Source organism: Xyrauchen texanus, chromosome 42, assembly GCF_025860055.1.
Source record: "Xyrauchen texanus isolate HMW12.3.18 chromosome 42, RBS_HiC_50CHRs, whole genome shotgun sequence".
NCBI classification, from domain to species: Eukaryota; Metazoa; Chordata; class Actinopteri; order Cypriniformes; family Catostomidae; genus Xyrauchen; species Xyrauchen texanus.
The window spans coordinates 2,169,830-2,197,185 of NC_068317.1; the positions used below are offsets into that span (position 1 = coordinate 2,169,830).

General features: G+C 38.0%; 1 protein-coding gene across 4 annotated transcripts in view; it reads left to right on the top strand.

Annotated features, from left to right (window-relative positions):
* Nucleotides 1-475: 475 nt before the first annotated feature.
* Nucleotides 476-27,356, top strand: part of LOC127634953 (adenosine 3'-phospho 5'-phosphosulfate transporter 2-like) — a 31,317-nt gene continuing 4,436 nt past the window's right edge. Inside the window, exons 1-7 of one of the 4 annotated variants that reach the window (XM_052114725.1) lie at nt 476-513; nt 1,153-1,240; nt 15,362-15,589; nt 15,744-15,865; nt 22,708-22,862; nt 26,972-27,079; nt 27,220-27,317. In XM_052114725.1, the coding sequence (XP_051970685.1) occupies nt 1,163-1,240; nt 15,362-15,589; nt 15,744-15,865; nt 22,708-22,862; nt 26,972-27,079; nt 27,220-27,317 (789 nt within the window). In that variant the 5' untranslated portion in view covers nt 476-513; nt 1,153-1,162. Of the gene's footprint in view, nt 514-1,114; nt 1,241-6,324; nt 6,853-10,603; nt 10,867-15,361; nt 15,590-15,743; nt 15,866-22,707; nt 22,863-26,971; nt 27,080-27,219; nt 27,318-27,356 lie in introns of those variants that run through there. The other 3 variants (XM_052114724.1, XM_052114726.1, XM_052114722.1) reach the window with 3 other exon arrangements.

The following is a 27,356-nucleotide window of genomic DNA, read 5'->3' on the forward strand; positions in this document are numbered from 1 at the left end:
CCTCGGGACAGGAGGCAATACCGTTCCAATCAAATTTCACATGGATGAGAGATGGGCCTGTCCACTCTGAATTTTTATATTGTGGAAGGGGCTGGGAGGAAATAAGGCCGTCCGTGAGTGAATTAACCTCTCGCACTGGATGGAGAGGCCGCTGTCATCTATAAGGGAAGGAGAGGAAATGAATGTGTGGGAAAAGCAGGGGGAAGGGTGGATAGAATCATAACCCCTTGCAGGAGAAGGTGACCATCCAGTGCTATTTTTCGGCTACGTGGGGTGTGCATAAGGAAGAGTGTGTTGTGTGTTAAATTCTTCCGACATTGGAAGGTTACATTTGTAAGGTCAAAACTGCATAACATTAGTTCAAAATACATGCAAAATAGTTATGCATATGCACCAACACACTCTGCTGTTAGACTAGATAAACGGGTTATACAACACAGCTTACCTGCAGAAGAATGCACATTGTGTAGCTCTGTTTTATTACCAATGAAACCAACACAAGAAATAAAGCAGGTACGAGGTTATTATTCATCTCCATTATTTCCGCAAGTAATCTTTAATTTAAGACACCTACTAGAAATAATCAGAAAAGCGGGATACAAACATCATCTGCTGATGCTAACCTATTTTCAAGGCATGGGTTCCAATTTGCAAGCATACACTATGCAATAGAAGCATGTACTTCAATGGTGATGGGAAAACACACTACTGAGTGTGTAGTAAGAGAGTATGCTAGTGTTAGGACATACTGCCACGCTTTGTTTTGGAAGCTACTTTGAAGCTGTAGCTTGTCAAGCTACAAGCTAGTCATACTTTAAAGTTGTCAAACTAGAGTCAAACTGCTATTGAAAGTAGCTACATTACAAGCACTGAAGCATTGTCATGCTAAAAAATTGCTTACTGTCAGAGTATGTATTGTATTTAATGAAGGAGTAGTATGATTAGATTCCAGAAATTATTTTACATCTGGGGATTTGGGTATTGACCTGTTACCTGAATACATAACATATAATAAAATGAAAATAATCTACTCTGGTTTTGTTAAACAAGCACAATTGAAGCACAAAAAACAACTTTCTTTGTATATTTATAGCACTAACAGTTGAGAAGAGCCATCTGACTCGCGTTTCACTGCTGTTCTTTTAAATCCAGCATTTTGAACATGACGTCTCAGCTCCCGAGTGATTATGGGATCGAAAGGTGTCCAGTCGATCCGCACTTCAGAATCTCACCAGAAATAGTAAGTCATCCAGGTATTTCTTGCATTCTGTTTCATGAATACTGTGGATTGACATACTACTCCATTGACACACTGTTTTAGGCATACTATAGGCCAGGGGTTGGCAGCCTTTTTGAGGTTTAATTAATAATTTGAATAGACTTGAAACTATTTTTGAATCCCAAGATGTGGGTTTATGTTTTCTCTTTTATCGTTTAATGTCATTTTGACTGTGACCATGGTTTAAGGAGAGGTACCTGTATGCTGGGTTAGAAATTTCAAGGATTAATAGTGGCGTTTTCCTTATTACATCACGTGTTGTTCTGAAAGCAAAAAGAAACAAATTAAATTCAAAATGTAGGCTGTCATCTGCGCAGCCTATCCGAAGCAAAGCGGGCACATTTGCTCGTGCGATTAAACGAAAGTGAAGCGCTGCCAGTGTCATGATAAACTGAGTCTTTGTGTTCCTTGCCACAGTCGCCTACGGCTTGCTCACTGGGGTTATTAACTCTTTCCCCGCCAGCGTTTAAAAAAAAAAAAAAAAAGTTGCCAGCCACCGCCAGGGTTTTTGACGATTTTCGCAAAACTTTAATGGCCCGCAGAATATTTAATTCCATGAATATATGAAGATGCTATATATCAAAATAAAGATCTGAGCCTCTGCTTTTAGGCAAATAAAAAACGATTTTATTTTATCTTCATTTGTTATTTTTAATGCCATTAAGGCATTAAAGGTAGGCTTTGTCAAAAACAACATTTCGGACAAAAAGCTGAGAAAAAGGCATTTCTATCTACATTTTGAGCTACATTCTCAAAACTCCACTTACGTTTAAGACGATCGCAGTCTGTTTCTTTGATCAAAGAGTTGCGTACTCTTTCAAAACATGCGTCTGGGTCTTTCTTACCGTATTCCACCTAAAACACGGATACCAGGAAAATTCCGTGTTTGGCGGAAGCTTTTTCATAAAACCCGGAAAATTCCGTGTTTGGAAGGGAAAGAGTTAATATAATTATCATTTAATTATTTTTAAACCATTAAAATCAAATTTTGTCTAAATTACACAATGATGATTAATCGACTTTATGGACGTTGCAGTTTTTGTCGTCTGTTAATGCTGATGTTCTGTGAAGCTGCTTTGAAACGATGTGTGTTGTGAAAGGCGCTATACAAATAAAATTGAATTGAATTGAATTGAGTCCACCTGAGTCTCCATATAGCATCACAGCTATTCCTTGACTCAATGAGCTAGTAATGGGTAATCTATTCAGTGCCTGATTAAACATCTTACAAATTCACTTCATGGTATATGCAGTTTTAACTGTGTAAACATGACATTTAATCTCTTTTAAATCATATGTTACACATAAATATATATAACTGAAGTTAGAAAGATTGTGAAATTAAAGATGTTGTTTTTCAGTCAGCCTAGACTTCAATGACATGCTATCTCGATAACATGATTTATAATGTTAAATTATGGCATTATAAACGGTTACCCCATTCAGCTCATGAAAACATGCTGCGTGATCATGGATTACATCAAGAGATGTAGACTGGAATGCAGGGGCGGAATTTCATATACATAAAATAGTCTACTCCTCTCTTGCTGTTGCTGGCATGCCTTCTATCCACCTTATTTTGCAACACAGAAGTAAGCAGGGGCTGTATTTCTGGCGAATGTGGAAAAGTTCTGCTGGGATTGACCACAGTGTCCATCCAGTACAAAACCATTCAATACCAGAATTTTGTGATATGGTCTTATAAACTATCACACAACCAAATCAAACCAAATCACTTTATTGTCACACGACCATATACATAAATGCAACATTGTGTGAAAATCTTGTTTGTAGTTCCGAGCAACATAGCAGTCATGACAGTGACGAGACAATAAACAACATATTTACAATACACAATTTACGTATCAAATTTACACATAATTACACAACACAATAATAATATACAATGTACAGTAAACAATACACACAATATAGAATACACATACAATTAAAAAAAATGTTAAAAAGTATATAAAAAATATATATGCAGTAGTTGCATTGTGAAGAGAATATAATTATGACAGTCCAGTGTGAGATAATAAGATGATGATAAATAAAGTGCAGTGCTGATTATTGATCGTGGGAGATCAAGAGTTCAAAAGTCTGATTGCTTGGGGGAAGAAGTTGTCATGTAGTCGGCTGGTGCGGGTCCTGATGCTGCGATACCGCCTGCCTGATGGTAGCAGTGAGAGCAGCCCATGACTCGGGTGGCTGGAGTCTCTGATGTTCCTCTGAGCTTTTTTCACACACCGCCTGTTATATATGTCCTGGCGGGAGAGAAGCTCACCTCCGATGATGTGTCTGGCCGTTCGCACCACCCTTTGCAGGGCTTTGCGGATTTGGGCGGTGCTATTGGCATAACAGGCGACGATGCAGCCGGTCAGGATGCTCTCTACAGTACTGGTGTGGAACCGTGTGAGGATGTGGTGGTTCATTCCAAACATCCTCAGCCATCTCAAGAAGAAGAGGTGCTGGTGAGCCTTCTTCAGAACGGCCTTAGTGTGGACGGACAATGTGAGTTCCTCAGTGATGTGGACACCAAGGAACTTGAAGCTGCTGACTCTCTCCACCGGTGCTCCATTAATGGTGATGGGGCTGTGTTCTCTGTCTTTCCTCCACTACAAGCTCCTTGGTCTTACTGACGTTGGGGGAGAGGTTGTGCTCCTGACACCAGCGTGTCAGAGTGTGCACCTCCTCTCTGTAGGTTAATCTCTGATTAACCTCTCATTAAGTTTGCTGACGATACGACGGTGGTAGGTCTGATCACTGACAATGATGAAACAGCCTACAGAGAGGTTGTGCTCCTGACACCAGCGTGTCAGAGTGTGCACCTCCTCTCTGTAGGCTGTTTCATCATTGTCAGTGATCAGACCTACCACCGTCGTATCGTCAGCAAACTTAATGATGGCATTGGAGCTGTGTGTTGCCACACAGTCATGTGTGTACAGGTAATACAGGAGTGGGCTGAGAACACAGCCCTGCGGGGCTCCAGTGTTGAGGGTTGGTGATGAGGAGATGTTGCTGCCCATTCTAACCACCTGACGTCTGCTTGACAGGAAGTCCAGGATCCAGCTGCACAGCGAGCTGTTTAAGCCCAGAGCCCGGAGTTTCTCATCAAGCTTGGAGGGCACTATGGTGTTAAATGCTGAGCTGTAGTCTACAAACAGCATTCTCACATATGTGTTCCTTTTTTCCAGATTGGAGTGAGCAGTGTGTATTGTAGCTGCAATGGCATCATCAGTAGAGCGGTTGTTGCGGTAGGCAAACTGCAATGGGTCCAGTGAGGTGGGCAGCACAGAGCAGATGTGATCTCTGATTAACCTCTCAAAGCATTTGCTGATGATGGGGGTCAGAGCAACAGGATGCCAGTCATTTAGGCAAGTGATTTTGGCTTGCTTCGGTACAGGCACAATGGTTGACATTTTGAAGCATGTGGGGACTACAGACAGGGAGAGGGACAGGTTGAAAATGTCCGTAAAATCACCAGCCATTTGGATCGTGCATGCTCTGATGACGCGGATGTTCACCCACTGGAAGGATTGGTTTATATCCGCTAAAGAGATGGAGAGTGAACTGACCTCTGTAGTGTCGGCAGCGAGTGCTCTCTCCGCGAGGGCGGTGTTATTTTCCTCGAAATGAGCATAAAACGTATTTAGCTTGTCCGGTAGAGAGGCAGCAGTGTTCACGGCAGAGTTTTTATTCCCTTTGTACTCCGTGATGATGTTAATTACCTGCCACATACTTCTAGAGTCTGTGGTGTTGAACCACATGATGTACAGCAGAATTATGTGCCAATCGGATAATTTTCTAACATTAGCATTTATAGTAAAATAGTAAGTAAATCATTCACTTGTTGCTGTGTGTTGTATTGAAGAGACAGTAATAAAATTTGCTTTCTTGTCGCCATGTAAACCTCCGTTCATATGTACCTGCATAACCTTCAATGATGCCTTTATTTCCAAAGGCAATGTTTCATAAACCATGCTGAATTTTTATCTGCATGTCTGTTTACTATACACCGCTAAGAAAGAGAGAATGCTGTCCAACATGAACGGAGAATAAATTGTGTTTATTATTTTTGCCAAGATGAAACAAGATGCAGTTTTGGTGCAAAGAAAGTTGAAGCAGCATTTTCCTGACATCTTCTCTCTGCTGGTTGTGTAAAGTTTGTGGAGGCATGTCAGACGCTGCCTAGGACTATCCTGTCAGTGCCTGATTTAATTAATTCTGCCTGTGCAACAGTGTGTGATAAAAAAAATGGTAAAATACGATGAACAGTAAAACCATATGTATATGCTTATGCAATAGAAGCATACTGCATTGGTGATGAAAAGCACATAGCTACGTATTAAATGTGTATTAAGAGAGCATGCTAGTGTTGAGAGAGCATGCTAGGTGTTGAGAGATCATGACGAACGCTTTGTTTGGGAAGATATTTTGAAACGTCCATACTAACTGTCATGATACTCATACTTTAAAGTAGTTAAACTACAGTTTAACTGTGCTTTTGAAAAAGTAGTCAGTTACATTACAAGATATTATTTTACTTTTTTTTTTTAATAAGCGTTAGACTTATATACGTTTATTACTAAAATTTAATTATTATCCATTTTGTTTTATTATTTATTTATTTATTTGACCAAAACGTCCTGTAATCTGACAGACACATCACAGTCTTTCTCGCAAGTCAGTCGAAAGCAAGTCAGTCCACTGTCGGCCATCTTTGGAACGCTCTCGGTGGTTTATTTCCGGTCATTGCAGTGCAGCTCATATCTACTTGAATAGATAAAGTCCAAAATCTCAAAAACGGTTGGTCAAGATTACGATCAAAGAACATTTTTCAAATAAACAATGAAATCTGATAATACTGGTATCATAAATTGTGATTCTTTACCTCACATTACGCAAAAAAAAAAAAAAAAAAACGCAATTTCCCGTCTTTTATAGATAATGAGCATGCGCATTCGAAAGTTGATTGACAGCTGATTGGCTCTTTTAACTGTAAGGCGGGACAGTCTTTCTACATCCGTTGACTGTTGGGCGCTCAGAGGTCCTGGTTGAGCGTTCCAGTTTCTCCCATTCATAATAGAAGTGATCTTCGGACAAATGCAGCGTATGCACTTGGTGACGTGGTAATGAGGTCAGAGTTAACCGGAAGCTGTTTGCTGCTGGGAGCTAGAACAGGACTAAAACACGAGCGTTATCTTGTGTTTACACCTATGGTTTACACACTAGATGCGAGGATTTGTGAATTAAGAGTCTGATTTGTGTGCTGTTGGGATGGTCTGATGTGATGATGTGTGTGTTAACGTGAGGCGAGCGATTTAAACTGATTTTACACCCGGAAGTGGAGTAGAGCAGCAGCTGTTTGCCTAGCCGCTAACTCTATTCGTGTGTAACAGATAAGTGAGTGATTTAGTATGATAAATCACTCACATCTCAACTGATTATATCGCTCAAAGTCGCAGACTGATCGCTGTCATGAGTGTCAGTGCTGAAGAGAGTCTTGTATCGGGTTGATGTGAGATGAGTGTGATGGACAGTCTCTAATCACTCTGATCTGCTGTATTCAGGTAAGATTCTGCTATTAGAGCAGCTTTGAGTCTTGGACTGTGATGTATGGGATGCTGTCAATATGCAGAATATATTAACAAAATAATAACTGATCAATGTACTAGGGTATCAATACTGTAGTTTTGCAAGGGGAATTATCCCTGATTTAAATGTGTATTTGTGAACTTTATACTTTGTGTAAGGCTGTTAAAGTGTGCAAGTTGGTTTTAACTACCACTGGCATCGAAAATAGAAATAATGTGTATAAATAGGTCTATAATATTAATAATGTTTAACTTTGTAATATATTTTTGTATTAATTTATTTTTGGTACCACCAAATAAATCATCATTTTCTTTCAGCCTTGATGTTGTAAATATGTTTAACCTCCTGAGACCTGAACGTGACTGCTGTGTGCATTTTCTAATCCCTTTTTTTAGTTGTAACCTGTAGCCCCTAGGAAACATGCAAAAAAATTATAATAAAATATAAATACACTAAATAGTTTTCCTGAAAATTATTATATTTAAATTATTAAGTTATTACATAAAAAAAACAAGCGAAAATATATATATATCTTACTTATATATATATATATATATATTTTTTTTTAAATTAAATTTGTTCCTCAAATTGTTTACCCTTGCGGCCAAAAGTTTAGAATAATGTACAGATTTAGCTGTTTCGGAAGTAAATTGGTACTTTAATTTACCAAAGTGGCATTCAACTGATCACAAATTACAGTCAGGACATTACTGATATAAAAAACAGCACCATCACTATTTGATAAAATAAATTTTTGATCAAATCTAGACAGGCCCCATTTCCAGCAGCCATCACTCCAACACCTTATCCTTGAGTAATCATGCTAAATTGCTCAACACAGTTGAAAGATATTTGATTCCTTAAATTAATCTTAACATTGTCTTTGTGTTTGATTTTGAGTTGCCACAGTATGCAATAGATTGGCATGTCTTAAGAAGGGATGCACTGATCCGATTCCTGGATTGTTATCGGCTCCAATACTGAAAAAAAAACTGCCTTCTTTTCTACTGAACACTTAGGGTGTGTTCACACTTGTAGTTCGGTCCTCTTGGTCCAGACCAAAAAAGGAAAATTATACATTTAGTCCTGGTTCACTTAGCGTTCACACTGGCATTTTTAACACCGAACCTAAAGATATGAAACAAAGGGCATCAGGAAAAAGTCACAACCTGATTGGACAGCTTTTATGACGTATATTTTTTTGACGGAACTTGCCAAACCTCCAAAACAGTGCTGGCTGCTAGGCTAAATGCAATTGTTGGATTTATCTATGTATATATATGGTGGTATTTCTACCAGCTGAGAACAAACGAAGCGCTAATAAAGTGTTTAGAGTCAAAACAATGCCAGGAATTCCTCCATTGTACACACAAATGAAGACATGCTGCAAGGATGGCTGATGGCGGTTCCGACACCTGTACCGAACTGTAATGGGCAACATAGCTCTTATGATGAGGTCAGTATTAGGCAAATACTTTCATGTTTTTGGTTCGTTTAGACATTTTTGATCCATGTTGTGTTCATATATCAATCGAACCGCACCAGATTTCTTGGCGGTCTCACTTGTTTGGTGCACGCAATGGTTCAGATGGGGCAGCGTTCACACTTGTTCAAATGAACCGCACTTACAGAGCAATCACACCAGAGTTCGTTTTAATCAAACGATACCTGCCAAGTGTGAACACCCTTACACTGGAATTATTGTTAATTTTGCTGCAGCAATATCCAGTCGACTAGTTAACAAAAAAGTTTTTCCTTAATAAGCTATACATTTATATTGAAATAATGTGTAGTAAAGAATCACAAACCTTTAACATATAATTACAATCACTCAGTGAGGTATAGATATTCTGAACTGATTATGAAAAACAATACCGTTATCGGGTCTGTACCGGCTGTTACTGAGATTTCAGATATCGAAATTGTATCGGAAGAGAAAAAGTGGTATCGGTGCATCCCTAGTCTTAAGGTCAAAATTGGCAAAAAAAAGTTAACGCTTTCTGTAGAAACTCATCAGTCAATAATTGTTTTGAGGAATACTTGAAATTGCCTAAAAAAAACTGAAGATTTCATAAAAAGTTGTACACTACAGTCTTCAAAGACAAAGGACAACTGGCTCTAACAAGGACAGAAAGAGATGTGGAAGACCAGATGTACAACTAAACAAGAGGATAAGTACATCAGAGTCTCTAGTTTGAGAAATAGACACCTCACATGTCCTCCGCTGACAGCTTCATTGAATTCTACCCGCTCAACACCAGTTTCATGTACAACAGTAAAGAGAAGACTCAGGGTGCAGGCTTTATGGGAAGAATTGCAAAGAAAAAGCCACTTTTGAAACAGAAAAACAAAAAGAAAAGGTTAGAGTGTGCAAAGAAACACAGACTTTGGACAACAGATCATTGGAAAAGAGTGTTATGGATCTTAACCCCATTGAGCTTTTTGTGGGATCAGCTAGACTGCAAGATGCGTGAGAAGTGCCCGACAAGACAGTCACATCTATGTCAAGTGCTACAGGAAGTGTGGTGTGAAATGTCACTTGAGTATCTGAACAAACTGACAGCTAGAATGCCAAGGATCTGCAAAGCTGTCATTGCTGCACGGGGAGGATTTTTTGATGAGAACTCTAAAGTAGTTTAAGAAGATATGAAAAAAATAAGTCAAACTGTAATTGTAATTTGTCATGTCATTAATGTTCTGACTATACATTGTGATCAGTTGAATGCCACTTGGGTGAATAAAATAAATAATTTCTTTCCATTAGAGCAAAATCTGTACATTATTCCAAACTTTTGGCTGCCAGTGTATGTTTCCAGGAGTGTTGGTTATTCATGTTTTTGAGACATTATCGACATTGATCAGAAATCGTAAAATATAATTTGATTCAGAGTAATGGCCAGCATCATCCAGTCACTGCCAACCATGTTAAAATAAAACTTTATGCTAATTTATGTACTGATTATCACTGTCCCATGTCTGCCAGCCATGTTGAGTGGGTGATGTGTCCCTGCAGAGCTGGTGTCTGCTGAGAGTGTTGGACCATATGTTTTGGTCTGAAAGCGCTACATCGACTGAAAATGGCGCGCACACACGGTTGGTGGGGCTCCGTGTTTGCTGCACTTTTTTTCGGATTAACTCATCTCTTTTTTAGATCCACCTATCTTAAATATTGGTTGATCAAGTTTTTAATACCGACGCAATCACCGCTGATAATAAACAAAAAACAAAGTATATGTCCGCATTTTAAACAGAAACAACTTTAACTCCAGAGACAGCACACAAACAAACAATGCCATCTGAGTCTCTACCTGAGTTTCTACTTGCTGTTCATCTGCACTACAGTGGTATTTTTCACATTCTTTGCCTCTATGACTGGATCCTTTAAACCTAGAACTCAACCAGAGTCTGTAAGAAATTATCAAATACTAAGCATTTCCCCCCAGAAAATACACCTGTATAACTTTGGATACGGACAATTCATCATTCACCGCTCCTTTTTAATCTTTGATTCAAGGCGCACTTGTCGCACAACAATATGTCACTCCAACCGCATTAAAGTAAACAAATCTTGTGCGGTATCATACCTTTTCCTCCTGGTACTGCTGGCGGGAGATGTGCAGCTCAATTCAGGCCCAGGCCTTGTGGGTGCATCTGTGAGTGCACCTGTTGACGGCGCGGCGGGCCTTCTTCCCCCCCAGCGAGTGGAGTTTCTTGCCCTGGATGACACCGGTTCCACCGGCTCCACGCTACCCGGAGTGCCCGCAGATTTCCAGTCTCTGTCCACCGGCGAGGACGGGGCTTGGCACGGGGACCTGAACATGCAGTTCTGTGACGCTGGAGGGATGTGGGAACAGGCGGAGAGGCCGATTGGCTCGGTTGAAGGGTTGACTGGGGCCGGCACGATGGTGGATAACAAACTGGCCTTTGCGAGTGCCCTGAACCGCTCAGCTAACAGTGCTGACCGGCGAAGAAGAATTGTCACCGACAAAGTAAGATCACTCCAAACACAAGCATTGACTAAACAGAGACAAACTTTATTCTTTCAGACTTTAAATCATGCCAGAGTGGTCTGGGATTCCACTGTAAAGCCTAAAGGTATTTTAGGAGGTCATTTAAATATCAGAAGCCTATTTCCCAAGCAAGATGAGATCAGAATATTGTTGTCTGAGTCCAACATCGATTTTCTATGTATTAGCGAAACTTGGCTGCATGATAAAATTCCAACTAGCATAATTGATGTTCCGGGGTATACATGTTTTAGAAGAGACCGAACTGTGGGAAGGGGTGGGGGTGTACTGATATATATTAAGGACACATTTAATGCAAAGCAAATGTATCCAACTGTTGATATGTCAACTGAATGTTTATGCATTAATGTAATATTGTCGCAAAATATGCAATTTCAGATTTTAGTGGTATATAATCCTCCCTCAACACGCACTACAACGCTCTGTGAAAACTTGGATGCGATGTTTAAAAATTTTAAGCACAAGAACGAGGTGCTTGTCTTCGGTGATTTTAATATAAATTGGATAGACAAACACTGCAGGAAAAAACTGAAAAATCTTGCATCCAAACATAATTTTATTCAAATGATTGAAACCCGTACGCGTATTACCAGGAAGACTCAAACACTGATAGATTTAGTCTTCGCTAATAAACCTGATAGAATCATAAAAACATATAATTTAGTCACTGGTCTATCTGATCATAATATGATTTGAATTGCAAGAAAACTGACAAAGAAAAGAATGACTAGATTTTTAAATCCAAATAGGAACTTATTTAAATTTGAAATCCCTTGTAAAAAGCAGACTGAATTTGAAAATGAGTTAAAGATTGTTAACTGGGATGAGCTTCAACAATATGATCAAATAAACGATTACTGTAATAAACTTATGTCCACTATTGAGAGTATTGTTGATAAAAAGCAAAAGAAATCCCAGAGAAAATTTCAGCTACCATGGATGAACGATAACAATCGAAAACTGATGAAAAGAAGAGACCTTGCCCTGAAAACTTTTATTAAGACCCGAAGGGACATTGATTTGAAATTATTTAAAGGTTTGCGTAACCAAGTTGTAAAAGAACTTAGAATGTCTAAATCAAATCACTATTTTCAAGCTCTAACAGAGGTTAAAGGGAATGGCAAATTAATGTGGAAACAATTAAACAGCCTACTAAATCCAAAGGGTAACGTCACCCAAACAAAATATGAACTTAAAATAGGTGAACACACCATCACAGATAGCACACAAGTTGCTAATGAATTTAATACCTTTTTTATACAATCTGTTAACAACCTAGCATCAAGCTTTCCATGCTGCAATGATATAGGCTTAATAACAGTAGACTTGCTCGAAGATCAAGCTAATTCATTCCAGCTCAGGGAGGTCGGTCAGACAACTGTTTTGAAAGCTATACAGGACCTAAACACCACCTTCTCGAAATATATTTTTAATTTAGATACAGCTTTTCTAAAAAAATATAGCAGCATTCTGGTCCAGCCTCTCACCAATATTATTAATATTTCCATTAAATCTGGGCAATTCCCAGATGGGTGGAAAAATGCTTTGGTAATACCGATTTTCAAGTCAGGAGATGACAAAATGTCTTGTAATTATAGACCTATCAGTCTTCTTCCAGCTTTATCTAAGTTTTAGAGAAGATTGTTTCAGAACAACTCATGCACTACCTTGAGACAAACCAATATCTGAGTCCTCTACAATTTGGATTCAGGAACAACCACTCCACAGAATCCGCAATCTGTCTATTAACTGAAAATATCAAACAATCACTTGACCAGGGAAATGTAGCTGGTGCTGTATTCCTAGATTTAAAAAAAAGCATTCGATACAGTAAATCACAACATATTAATTTCAAAATTAGCCAAGGTCAATATATCCAAAAAATCATTGTCCTGGTTTGAATCATATCTAAAGGGCCGTGAACAGTGTGTTGTGATTAATAGTGTGAGATCCACTTTTCTTAAAATTAAAACAGGCATTCCTCAGGGCACGGTCTTGGGACCCATACTCTTCAGTTTATATATTAATGACTTGCCGGATGTAGTATGTCCAGATATAGGTCTACTGATGTATGCAGATGACACAGTGGTGTATGCATCTGCTGATACCTGTATTTCTGTGGCTGACAAACTTAATGCTAATTTAGAAAGAATATCATCTTGGCTGGCCTCATCTCGTTTAACTTTAAATATAAAAAAAAAAAAAAAACTCTGTCTGCTTTTCTATTCAAAAACTACCCCCAACACAACTCTTGAACATAAAAATTAATGGTGAATTTATTGAGCAAGTACCTGAAGTGAAGTATCTCGGAATAAACATAGATTATCAGTTGAATTTTAAAAGTCATATCAAGAAAATTTGTAAAACCATTAGGGCCAATTTGAGCTGTTTTATGTTGATAAGAAACTGTCTGACTCTTGACTGTGCTTTTACTTTTTTAAATTCTATGATTCTTTCACATATATCTTATGGCTTAACCACATGGTCTCAAGCTCATCAGTCATCAGTCAAAACTATAGAGTGTCTTTACAACAGAGCCTTGAAAGTTTTAGACAAGAAGAGAATAAGGTACCATCACTGCCAAATTCAAAGTAGTTTTGTTAATTTTATTTCTCTGCATCTGGTTAAACTGGTCTTCAAATGTTTAAATGATGCTGCTCCACTATCGCTTTGCAAAATAATAACAAGACAGCAAAGTATTAGACCCACCAGATCTGTTTTTAAAGTCAACTGTAACATCCCTTTCTGTAGAACATCATTTGCTCAGGCTGCTGTTTCAGTGAAAGGGGCAAAATTATGGAATTCTTTGCCAGACCAACTGAAATGTATCCCGACATTGGACATCTTCAAAAAAAAAAACAAATTGTGGTTAATTCAGGAACAGTGTTGCTCTCATATTTAGACTTTTTGAATTTGCCCTTTCTGTATAATATTTTTTTAATCCTACTTTATTATTTTCCATTGTACTACATTTTTATCTTTGTATTACATTTAACCAAAAAGCCCTTCTAGGGACAAGTGTTGCAAATTAGCTATAGCTAAAAACATTATGATACATGCATCAGATTACTGTCAAAGTTTATCTACGTTATTTGTATCTGTCCCTATCTAAATAAACTTAAATAATAATAATGGTCTAAACATAATCTGCAGCTTGAAACTGAACTTTGATCTGATGTTAGGAGTGAATGCACTTGGCTGCATAGGAAATCTATAGGATGCTCCTTTGCTCCCTGTTTAGTGAATGACTTGCCCTCCAGTCTGTCTGCACTGGTCTCAGAACAGTTTGAAATGCACCTTATTTTCACCTTAACTCCATATAAAGTCTCCGAAAGCAACATTTTGGATGAATATACGATATATTAAGGAAAATGAGCCTGTAGTCCACGTACATGGACATTGTGTTTAACAGCATGCCGTTTAGATTTTAAAATGGCATATTGGATGAAACTAGAGACTACTCTTTTGACTCAAACAGGTTTTGTTGTAAGAACTTAATGAGGTTTCTTACCAGATGTAGTTTGTTGCCGTTTCTACCGAAGACAAATTTCGAGAAAAGTGCCATGTTGTTTTATCACATGACTCAGGGCTTCAAAAGTTTAATCCTTTAATGGCAGCCTAGAGTCTCCTGAACTGAGATCAGTTTGTTTAAATTCAATTAAATTATGCATAGCACATATTGAAGCCAAAACGTAATGTCCACATGTGGGCATGAGGTCTCAGGAGGTTAAGTGGTCTGCTGAATGTGTGCTTTATGTGTCTTATGTACACCTGATTAAGTAGCATAAATTCCAATTGGAAAAGTCTGTCTGTTGTTTTGAGAAATGCCGTTGAGTTTTAAACCTTAAGTACCTTGGTAACCATAGTTTCCATTATAATACTGCAGTATATACCAAAATAAACCTGAAGACCTGACTTTAAGTTGCTTTAGTTAGCCTACTGTTGCTACAAAAAACTTGTGGTAATTTGATTTCAGCTACAACTGTTGTCAAAATTAGAAATGTAATAATGTATAAATATACAACATATAAGGCATTGTTAATTTTATCTACAAGTGTTTGGGTTATTCAAGTGAACGATATGAAAAATAAAACAGACTTTGCCTTTAAACTTCTGGTCCATTTTGTAAACTTGTTTTAAAGCATGAAGTTAGCCTCATGTGTCTTTATGTGTGCACATAGCAGTAATTTCAATAGGAAAAGTCTGTGTCTCTTCTTTTGTGTAATCACAGAGTCTCAAACCTTAAAAAGAACACTAAAATACAACAGTAGTATGAACTACCACTCCATTGTCAACAAAACACAATTGAAGACAATAACAGATTCTTAAAGCTTCTAAAAACTGTTATAAGGAGATCCCATATTATTTTATTGTGATGTTACAGTATACAACAAGGTATTGTGTTGGAAACTATGGTAACCTTGTTTATTTTTACATGTGTATTTTGGTTTGTCAGGAGTCTGCAGACATCATGAGTAGTAAATTTGGTTTGGTGAACTACAGCTCAAGGAAGCACATTTCTATAACTGTGCCGTCATCCACAGAGGTGATGTCACCTCATATCAAATCTGTGGAAGAGTTGAGAGTGCTGGGCATCAACCTCAGCAGCTTCAACACACCAACACAGTTCTTCATTTGTGTGGCTGGAGTCTTCCTCTTTTACCTTGTCTACGGCTACCTGCAGGTGACAATACGACCCACTGCACAGTCAGTGATCAAAATGTATATATTTGTGTCTGTGGGTTTTGATCATTCTTTGGAATAACTGAATAGGCTTGCATTATATACTGTATATACTTTGTGAAATGTCTGACTGTTGTGAAACTGGCTGCTTTCAGGAGCTGATATTCTCAGTGGAGGGGTTTAAACCATTCGGCTGGTATCTGACTTTAGTGCAGTTTGGATTTTACTCTTTGTTTGGTCTGGTGGAGTTACAGCTCACGCAGGATAAGAGGAGGAGGTGAGTTTTGCCCCTGTAACTGTTAAGTCGTCAAAACAATCTTTTCTTTATCTTGTTCTGTTGTCAAGACCTACATCAGAAACACATTTATTCACACAGATTATTCAGAACCGGTTACATAAAACAATAAATAAATACTTGAACTGAATGATTTTCATGATTTCAGACTTCAGTTCCTTTAATGGTTCTTGAACGTGCTTGAACCGGTTCTATTGAATCTACATTACAAAACATACAGTGCAACCAGTGAAGACTGATTCAAAATCAAATGGCTCTTTTGAGTCGGTTCTTTTGAAGCATCCTGTGTATATCTGTATCTTCAATAATTTAAAATTTAGATCATACGCCACTGTTTAAATGTTTCATTCATGTTTATTTGTGCACTTTTAATGTGCATACCCGGTAAAAAAATTAATAAATAAGAAAGAAAAAATCTGTAGTATTTAAATTAATTGCAACTTTTCCTGAACCGACTCTCCTGAACCTTCATTACAAACACATCCTAAACATCAATTAGTGCAGACAGATTTATCCACTGGAATAATCCAAACATCATCTGCTTCTCAATGAAACACCAACAAAACTTCACAATACTTTTTCACAATGATCTTCATCTCCAGCAGCACTACCTGGTCTGTAGTCTGGATCAGCATCATCATCTGAGTACTCTGATTCTGACTCCAAAGTCGTGATTTACCAGTATTATTGATTGATTAATTAATTTATTGGATGAATCAGTTACTGTGGCATATTTAAAGCTGCACTATGTAAGATGTTTGGGTTAAAAATGAACAAATCTTCATTATTGATTGAGTACATAAAGAATTAGTGTTCAAACAATGTCCTTACCACGATTCACTACGGTAAGCCTATAAAAATTCAATTTGGTGCGAAATCTCTGGTTTATGGCGTTCGTTCTTACGTCATTACGTCATGTCCACACACGCAGGAAAGAAGTGCCGACTGGAGAAACACACTCACAGTTCAGGACAGCATCACAGCTATTATCTGTTATCCGTTTGGTGAAGTTGTTTATCTGCTTTAATGTTTGGATTTGTTTTCTGGTAGGGTTGTTGAAGCTTATATTGCTTGTCATGCTTTTATGAATCGAACATCACTTGTGTGTTAACCGATCGTGATGTGTTGTCCAGTGACGTTTAATATGTGTTACTTCTGAAATTGACTTCTTGTAATTGTTATATTGCATATTTAAGCATACTATTTTTTTACATTTAATAAAATATATTTTATCTCCATCATTATTGAATCATCGTCTTATGTTTTTGGTTTACGGTGTTATTGTGTGCATTGAATAGATATACTACTTTAGTAACTGAGGCTGGACAATATTGGAAAAAAGAATAAAGTCTTCTATTGAACTCATATCAGCCATTTCACAAGTTGAATCAACATTAATAGTAGATAAAACACTTGAATAATCATATTAAGATATACTGGTGGAGAGTCCCCTGTTCTCTATGTAAAGTGCTTTGAGTGTAGTGTCAGAAATGCGATTTAAGTGTAAAATTCTTTCAGATATGTAAATAAAAGTGTTGTTTACAGCTTCAAAAAGTTTCAAATGTTTAATCGTATAACAGAATATCAACATGAAAATAGCATGTTAAATCTTCAGCTCCAGTCATGATCTCACACACAGGCGATGTTCAGGTGCGCTTAAATCATGAGATTCATCCGCACAGAAGAGCAGTGCCAGAACACGACAGACTTAATGCATTCTTCCTCAAATTGCTTGCAATGTTAAGTTTCAACCACAGATGTCGCTAGAGAGCTCAAAGTTGCGTGCAGATTTAATACAGTAGAACAACACTCAAAAAGCTAACTTGCTAAAATGTGCTATCTATCCAAGTATATTAGCTCTATGGCTACTTTCATACAGTCAGTGTTTGGGATTGACAACCGTATTTACTTACTGGTTTGGGTCTTGAAATGTCCTGATCAAACAACTTACATTAGCTGCTTAAATACTGTCTACAGGGATGTGGGGGGATGCCACCCCCCTTGTTACTGGAAATACCAAAAACTATCCCCCTTGTAAAACCACCATCCCTATATATATATATATATATATATATATATATATAAAATAAAATGCAATTACTGAGGGGACAGATGTACATTATGTTGTGAAAGGGTCAGTGACGTGACATTCATTTTATTTCATCCAGATATGTAAAATTAAAAATACATACAAAATAAAAATGTTTAACATGTCTGTTCTTGCAGTATGCTGACAGAACTGTTGCTATGATATCTGTCTGAAAAAAAGTCTGAACAGCAGTTGACACACAAAATGTTTTATGCGTTATCATGTATACTCTATATATATATATATATATATATATATATATATATATATATATATATATATATATATTAGGGCTTTCAATCTATTACAATTTTAAATCAAATGAATTACATGATGGCCTGATTAATCAATCGCATATACAAATATTTGCTGATAAAGCCCCTCATATAACAATAATTCAATATATAATGATGAAATAATTATACATAGTTATCTTTAAATATTAAATGTGTGTGTGTGTAGTATATATATATATATATATATATATATATATATATATATTCAGATAATTCAAATGCATAACATTCTTGTAGCAGAAGAGTTAATCATTCATAAGACAATACAAAAAGCAGCTTTAGAATGCAATGTATTGTTTATGACCATATTATTGAACATAAACCAATCATTGGCATACAGTTCACAGCAATCCATTTCACAAGTGAATTTGTCAATCAGTTCGAGATTTATGTTGAGGGCTTGTTTAAGGACCCGTCACACCTGCGTCTCAGGTGCGTTGCATCATAAACATAAAATTGTTAGGTCACTGGGTGAAGTTCTATATAGTTTAACACGTCTTGAGATCCCTTAGTTCGAATATGCGCTCCAAGTGTTTTGAACGTAACGCATGTTTGTGTTGTGCTGCCTGCTGAAGGGTTGTTTTGTTCACTATTAATGGCGCGCTGCCATACAGCTGAAGTTTCACTTACTGTCCACTGGAGTAAACCGGTGGTACTACGAGCTTGCATTTCTCAGGAATCTTCCTTCTTTCGGTCCGAGGGCATTGCGATTTAATTGCATACATTTTTTATGTATATATATATATATATATATATATATATATATATATATATATATATATATATATATATGCATGCATGCATGCATACACACAGTTGAAGACAGAAGTTTACATACCCATAGGTTGAAGTCATTATAACAAATTTATTTTAACCACTCCACAGATTTCAAAAGTTGTTCAGGACATCTACTTTGTGCATGACACAAGTATATTTTCTAACAATTGTTTACAGACACATATTTTTTTACATTTATTGACTATCACAATTCCAGTGGGTCAGAGGTTTACATACACTAATGGCACTTTTTCACTGAACGTTACGGTTCGACTCGCCTCAACTCTACTCGCGAGCTTGCATTTCCACTGCAGTTTAGTGCCATCTCTACGTGGGTGGGATTATAGGTTAATCATCATCGTGGCACCACCTCTACTGCCGTGACATCATCTTAAACATGACACAAACTGACCAAAACAATAACACAACCGCTAGCTGTTAGCTACTAGCTCATTGTGCTGCATAAAGTAGTTGTTGCATGGTGATTTTACAAAAGTGTAACAGTTAAATTGGATTGGTTGTTTTAGAAGCAAGTTTCCAGTAGCTGGTCAACAAATAAAGTGAAGCTTTCAAGGAGAGTATAGAGTTAAAGTAACAAAGCATACCATCCTCCATCGTGGATCAACGCCAGTCCAGGGCACTCTCCCTCCCATTGCTCGCCGGTTTAGATAGCGTCCATTTGGTCGAACCACTTCCACTTTTCCTTGATGGTTCTGTAGTCACTTTTAAGTGTTTTTAACTTTCCCCTACACTGTTGGTAGGTCCGGTGGTAGCTGTGTGTGGCCAACAGCTGAGACACTACCTGTGAGACTTTTTCGTTTCGAACCTCGTCTGCACCTCGTTTATTGAACACAGCGTGGTTTTGTGCACAGCCATTTCTTTTCACAATTTGAAAGTTGCGTGAACAAATGATACTGCTATCGCTGTTTCTAACTTTAAAACTAGTGGGTTGATGCCGCGTGTCGGAAATCCTGTGACGCTGCTAGTGACGATTCTCCCTGACCAATCAGTGATCTGCAGGATTTTTACATCACATTTAGTATCGACTCTGCTCACTTGGAACCTCAACCGAGGTGGTACTAAAAAAGTATCAGTTACCAGGTACTATCCACCATGGAAAAGGCCCATAAGTTAACTGTGCTTTTAAGCAGATTGGAAAATTCCAGAAAATTGTCAAATCTTTCAGCTTCTGATAGGTGTACTGAATTGGAGGTGTATCTGTGGATGTATTTTAAGGCCTACCTTCCAATTCAGTGCCTCTTTGCTTGACATTATAGGAAAATCAAAAGAAATCCGGCAAGACCTCAGAAGAAGAAATGTTGTGCTTCATTGTGAGCAATTTCCAAATGCCTGAATGTACCACGTTCATCTGTACAAACAATAGTACGCAAGTATAAACACCATGGGACCACCAACATCATACCACTCAAACTGGAGAGGCATTCTGTCTCAAAAGTGCAAATCAGTCCCAGAAAAACCACAAAGGAGCTTGTGAAGATGCTGGAGGAAACAGTTAGACAAGTATCTATATCCACAGTAAAACAAGCCCTATTTCGAAATAACCTGAAAGGGTGCTCAGGAAGGAAGAAGCCACTGCTCCAGAACCGCCATAAAAAAGCCATACTACAGTTTGCAAGTCCATGTGTGGACAGAAATCATACTTTTTGGAGAAATGTCCTCTGGTTTGATGAAACAAAAAATGTACTGTTTGGCCTTAATGACCATCAATATGTTTGGAGAAAAAAGGGTGTGACTTGCAAGCTGAAGAACACCATCCCAACCGTGAAGCATGGGGGTGGCAGCATCATGTTGTGGGGGTGCTTTACTGCAGGAAGGACTGGTGTACTTCACAAAATAGATGGCATCATGAGGAAGGAAAATTATGTGGTTATATTGAAACAACATCTCAAGACATCAGCCAGGAAGATAAAGCGCAGTCGCAAATGACCCCAAGCTTACCTCAAGTTGATGGCCCCAAGCAAAATGGCTGTAACCCAGAAAAGAGGAGGCGAGAACTGGCGGGGAAACGACAATAACAAAAAACTATACGTGGTACTTACACACTGTAACAGTAATATACCAACCAAACACACAATAATAATATTTAAAAAGAGAGGTAAAGGCCAACGTGGAGCGGCAGTGGGGGAGAGAGAGAGGAGAGAGAAAAAAAAATGTACATGCCGGTTCTCCGATACGCCGTAGCCTTGTCCTCGGCCACTCCTCCACCTTCTAGTGAACAACAGCCGCGCCTCCCTGGGCAGATCGGAGGTAGTCCTTAGTGGTCCTCCCCGCTCGCAGTCACCGGTTCTATGACCTTGCAGCATTTTAGTGGCTGGTATGGGTCTCCTCTGCCCATGGCAGCGGCCCTGACCATCGGTTGTCAGCTAGGAGCCCCTGCCTTCACTCGCGGTCGGAGGCCTTTCCTCCACTCTCAGGCGTCCAGGCTCCTCCTTCCCCCGGCTGATGACCACAGCTAATCCGTTGGGGTGGATGGTACTGGTGAGGACTCTACTACGGTGCATCCCTCCTCCTTCCCGGGTTGCGGAACCAGTGTAACACATTTCAATGGAAATGAGGAGGTGAGAACCGGCTTAAATAAACAGTATTTTAATAACACACTTAAACAAAAAGACAAACACACACAGGTGCTGGGGAGCTGCCCGTAACTCTCTGTCCGACTGCCGTCTCTGGTTGCCTTTATCCCTCTCTGGCTTAATCAGTCTAATTAGGGGCCGGGTGTGCGGAATCATGGCCCAGCCCCGCCCTCCGCCCTGCCACAATGGCTTGAAGACAACAATGTCAAGGTATTGGAGTGGTCATCACAATGCCCGTACCTTGCCATGTACACTTCTGACTTCAACTGTATAAACAAACAATTAACAGTCTCAAACATATTTTTGATTAAACCATGAATGTCAAGGAATCCTTATTTACAAAATTACTTGACAAAAATGCCAATGCTATTCTTATTGATAAAAAAAAAAATGCCATTGTGAGTCAGAATTGCAAACGAAATGCATAGTGATTTTGACCCCCTTTATGAAAACTTGGGGTAGTGACAAAAAAACCTTTTTCTTAGTTTTTTTTTTTTTTTATTTGAATAACCAATAAACATAAAACTGTGACATTGGTGAGGCACAAACAAACAATCTGTGTTATGCTTACATGGAATATCAAGTAAATATAGTTATATATATATATATATATAAATAAATAAATAATCACAACCTAAATCCCAAATGAATGACTCCAGAGCCAGTTCTTTTGATTCTACACTCAAAGCCTACCCTAATGTGTAGATCCACATAGATACACAGTATGAGTTTTGTTGTAATTAGTGATTTAATAAAAATTAACAAATAAAAGTCTATGTAACACATTTTACCATAATCTGTTCGGTTACAATCTGAAATGATCTCATCATTTGGTAGCTGCTGAAAGCAGTGAATTCAGTAAAAAATGCATTTCTTATTTCCAAATATGTCTTTTTCAAAAGTACTTAAGGAATCATAAATAAAGTCTTTAAATTCTTACGATTCCCATCCCTACATAAAAATGCATGTTAAAATCAGGTGTACACAGACCCAAGAGAGTTCAACTCCTGCACCTCAGTGTAAATGTAGGAAATCATGACTTTCATTTACTGAACCCTTGTTTTTCAGGATACCCTGCAAAACGTACATGATCATTGCATTTTTAACAGTTGGGACCATGGGCCTGTCCAATACTTCTCTGGGCTACTTAAACTATCCTACACAAGTCATCTTTAAGTGCTGCAAACTCATTCCTGTTATGATTGGAGGAGTCTTCATACAAGGTAAATCACATCACTTGTGTGACATCGCTGTAAAACTAACCATGTCAAAATAAGCTCCATTTTTTTTATTTGGTCTGTAATTTTAAGTGAATAAGTTCCTTGTTTTTTGTGTCTTTTCTTTCACTGGCCACTGTTGTTGTGGGGTTCTTCACTGATCTTATGCAAGATTTGGGTTGAATTTTTGATCTCTCGGAACATGAAAGTATGTGAGCAGTTGTGCGTCTCCTCTCTCATTCCGTGAAGATATTTCGTTTTATTCTGTGCTGTGGTGGACGTGGCGTCCCCTGAGGCTGCTGCATCATATCAGTGAGCCGTTGGTTCAGGATGCTCGCAAGATGCCCAACCATCAAAGCTGGACCAAATCAAAGCATACCACGGCAACCTGCTGCATCACCTCCATCCCCACGGCAACAACCTGTTTGAGAGCACTGTTCTGCCTTTTATTCTATTTTTTTCACACTTGTCTTCTTTCTCTGTCATGTTCTTTGTCTTTTTACACATCCAACCTCAAGCTCTCTCTCCTCGTCTGTTTGCTTGTGATGAGTTGAAGAGTCCAGCGAAAAGAGCAGAAAAGCTTCTTTTCCACTATCTGGCCAGTGCGAGCCAGGGCCATAAACTGGTCAGCCAGGGCCAATAGCCTCGTCATCGAGCCGCAGCATACCCTGGTGCAAACGTCACACACCCATTTTATAAGCCAAAGCAAACACGCATGTTATCTAGAATGTCAAGTTTATATTGAATGGAATCGATAGCTAGCTAGCAAGATAATTTAACGATGACAACACACTGACATTAACTGCCATGGTGTCCCGAGTGATCTCTCCACTAACAGCAGAACCCCATCACACCATCCATGATCTCGAAAGTCCTTTGTAAAAGCAACCTTCTAACAAATCCCCTCAACGGATGCCAGACAGACATGGTTGTCTCTCTCTCTTTCTGCCCCATTTAGCCCCTTTGATCTCATTACATGACCAGAACTCAAGACACAGAAGATTTGCAGAAGATCAGATTCAGCTTTACAAGTAGAGTCCACAATTAACACTCATCATGTGATTAAGTTGGACTGTAATGTTATTAGGAACTGCAACATGATGTATGGTTTCAATCACAATTTAAAAACAGTAGTCTGACCACCGCCCATGTAAGAGACATGGGAGATTCAAAGACCCTGTTTCCACCTAGTATTAAGATGCGTTTTTGGGGGTCAGATCACATGTGGTCACTGGTCAGTAATAAATAAAGGTCTAAACAAGGTCTACAACTTTTGTGATCGGATTACAAAAACTATATATGAATGTGGTCAAAAACACATCTGAACTCAACACATTTGAGGTGTAAAAGCTAATCTATCCTGAATGCATCCCAGCAGCAGCGAAGCAGCACTCCTCATCTGTCAGTCAACTGCTGCACTAAAACAAGGAGTTTAAACTGGCGGTTACGAGTGGTTTAAAAGGAAATAACGGTCCGACTGGTAAAATTAACAAAGCGGATATATACACAAGCATGAGAACCTCACGGATCTTCTTCTTCTTTTTTTGTGCTTTCTTTGTATTTTCTGTCTTTGGTGTGCTTTAATGTCATGTAGTAACACATTGAAAAAGTGATTGATGTATATCATCATGAAACAGAGTCCCTCCCCTCCAAATCCAATCACAAGTGGTCACAGGAGATGCATTTAACCAACCAGGTGTAAACAGCGATGTGTCTTACCACATGCCACCCGAGATGCATTTTAATACTAGGTAGAAATGGGGTCAAAGACATACAAAATAAAATGTGATCTTTTTACAGTTTTTATAGGGATGGGAGTCTTAAGGTATTTAACCATTTTGTTTCAGTTTTGGATTCCTCTTAATGGTTCTGGTTCTGGAGTGGTGGTGGCGTAGTGGCTAAAAGCACAGGGCTGTTAATCAGAAGGTCGTTGGTTCGAACCCCAAGTCCACCACCATTGTGCCCTTGAGCAAGGCACTTAACTCCAGGTTGTTCCGGGGGGATTGTCCCTGTAATAAGTGCACTGTAAGTCGCTTTGGATAAAAGCATCTGCCAAATGCATAAATGTAAATGTAATGGACTTTTGAGGAGGGAATATTTGTGAAAAAGAAATACAATTCTACCTGCGCTGTTGTCAAATAATGTGATTATCTTAGATTTTAACAGAACAGAAGTGTTTATACAGACAGAGGGAGCCAAAAAAATATATAATTGATTACAACAAATCTTAGCAATTGTATCGTAAACTGCATGCTGTCATATGAACAAACAGTTTTTAAGTCTTGTAGTTTACCATAAAATGAGAATTCTCTCATTATTTACTCACCCTCATGCCATCCCAGATGTGTATGACTTTTTTTCTTCTGCAGAACACCAAGGACATTTTTAGAAGAATATTTCAGCTCTGTAGGTCCTCACAATGCAAGTGAATGGTGACCAGAAGTTTGAAGCTCCAAAAAGCACAAATGGAGCATAAAAGTAATCCATACAACTCCAGTGGTTTAATCAATGTATTCTGAAGCAATATGATAGGTGTGTGTGAGAAACAGATCAATATTTAAGTAATTTTTTACTATAAATATCCACTTTCACATCCATATTCTTGGCGTTTTGCATTCTTTTTGTACATTGCCACCTACTGCTGTGCTGGGAGGAAAATTTATAGGAAAAAAGGTACTTCAATATTGATCTGTTTCTCACCCACACATATCAAATTACTTCTGAAGATATGGATTTAACCAGTGGAGTCTTATGGATTACTTTTATGCTGACTTTATGTGCTTTTTGGAACTTTAAGTGTTGGCACCCATTCACTTACATTGTATGGACCTACATAGCAGAAATATTATTTAATTTTTTTATATTATTATTATTGTGTTCAGAAGAAAAAAGATACACATCTGTGATTGCATGAGGATGAATACATTCTAGTATTTTTGCTTTTGGGTGAATTGTTCCTTTAAGAGCACAAGCCTAAAAAGCACATAATTAACAGTGTTTGTTTATTTATTTTTCTTTGTCAGACATGACAAAATTAGTGAATTGCTGTTCAATAAGTAATTCAGATCAATTAAGTAACTGCTCAAATGATTCATGGTGTTTATTTTGTATTCACTCTACAGAACCAGCTAATAACCCTTTGTTGATTACTTCATTAAAAAGTTATCACATTACTAAATACTTTTTAAGTTTCTTTCTAAAACACTTTTCATAAATATTTTTGTTTTTCCATTTAGCAAATTCAAAATATTGTCTATATTTCCTTCTTGTTTATGGTCGCAAACCTTCAAATACAAACAGATTAGAGGTAGACCGATATATCAGTTTTACCGATTAATCGGAGTTGCTTTTTGGAACTATTGTTATCTATGGCGATAGTTGCCGATAGTTTTTTCACGTTGTGTTTCAGGCTTATTTATACTTAAAGTCCCGAGCTATGCACCAAATGATCTGGTTATGTTTGGGATTTTGGTTGAACAATAAACTGCATCTTGGATATTATTCATTCAAGACTCTTTGTCTTTGCCTGTCACAGGAAGGAAAGAACAAGACATTTGTTTTACATTTGAAATAAATTGTAAAAACTATCTGCCTTTCACACCACATTAGTTATCGGTATCGGCAAAATCCACTATCAGTCGACCTCTAAAACAGATAAGCATAGGAACTTATGCGTTCATATTTTAAATGTATTATTAATAAGAAATGTATTATATGTAATATTTATAATATTATAACAAAATTATAATATTATTTTAGAAATATGTGTAACACAAGTAATGTACTTACAAGTAATTACATTAATTGCAAGTCAGTAACTGTAATCTAATTACACAAATTTTTAAAATTTTTGTCTAAAATGTATTGGCTTACTTTTTAATCAGATTACACCCAACACTGGTGGCAACATACATGTACAATATAACTTGTATCACTGCACCAAAACAAATTTGATGATGTCTGTAATAAGTGTATAATACCAAAAAGGCCACAAAAAATATTTCAGTGACTGATAAATGTTCTCAAATCCCCCGCCTTAAAAGGATTTTGTGATGTGCTTGAGTTGATCTGTGTCAGAGTTTCTTGACACTGTTTATTTCTGATGTGTGTTTTAGGCAAACGCTATAATGTGGCGGATGTGTCTGCTGCTCTTTGCATGAGTCTGGGGCTGATCTGGTTCACACTGGCAGACAGTAAGATTGCGCCAAACTTCAACGTAACAGGTGCGCTGCAGATTTGCTGGCATTAAATTTGTATTTGTACCTAAAATATTTTTTCGTCATAAATGCTACGAACAGGAAATGAATGATGTTTCTGCTGTCTTTCAGAGATTAAATGTGTAATGTTTTGTGATGTTTTCTAGGGGTCATCCTCATATCTCTGGCCCTCTGTGCGGATGCTGCTATTGGGAATGTGCAGGAGAAAGCCATGAAATTCCATAATGGAACTAACTCCGAGATGGTACACACTGTTTAGAAGAGTTATCTGCATTGTGTGGCT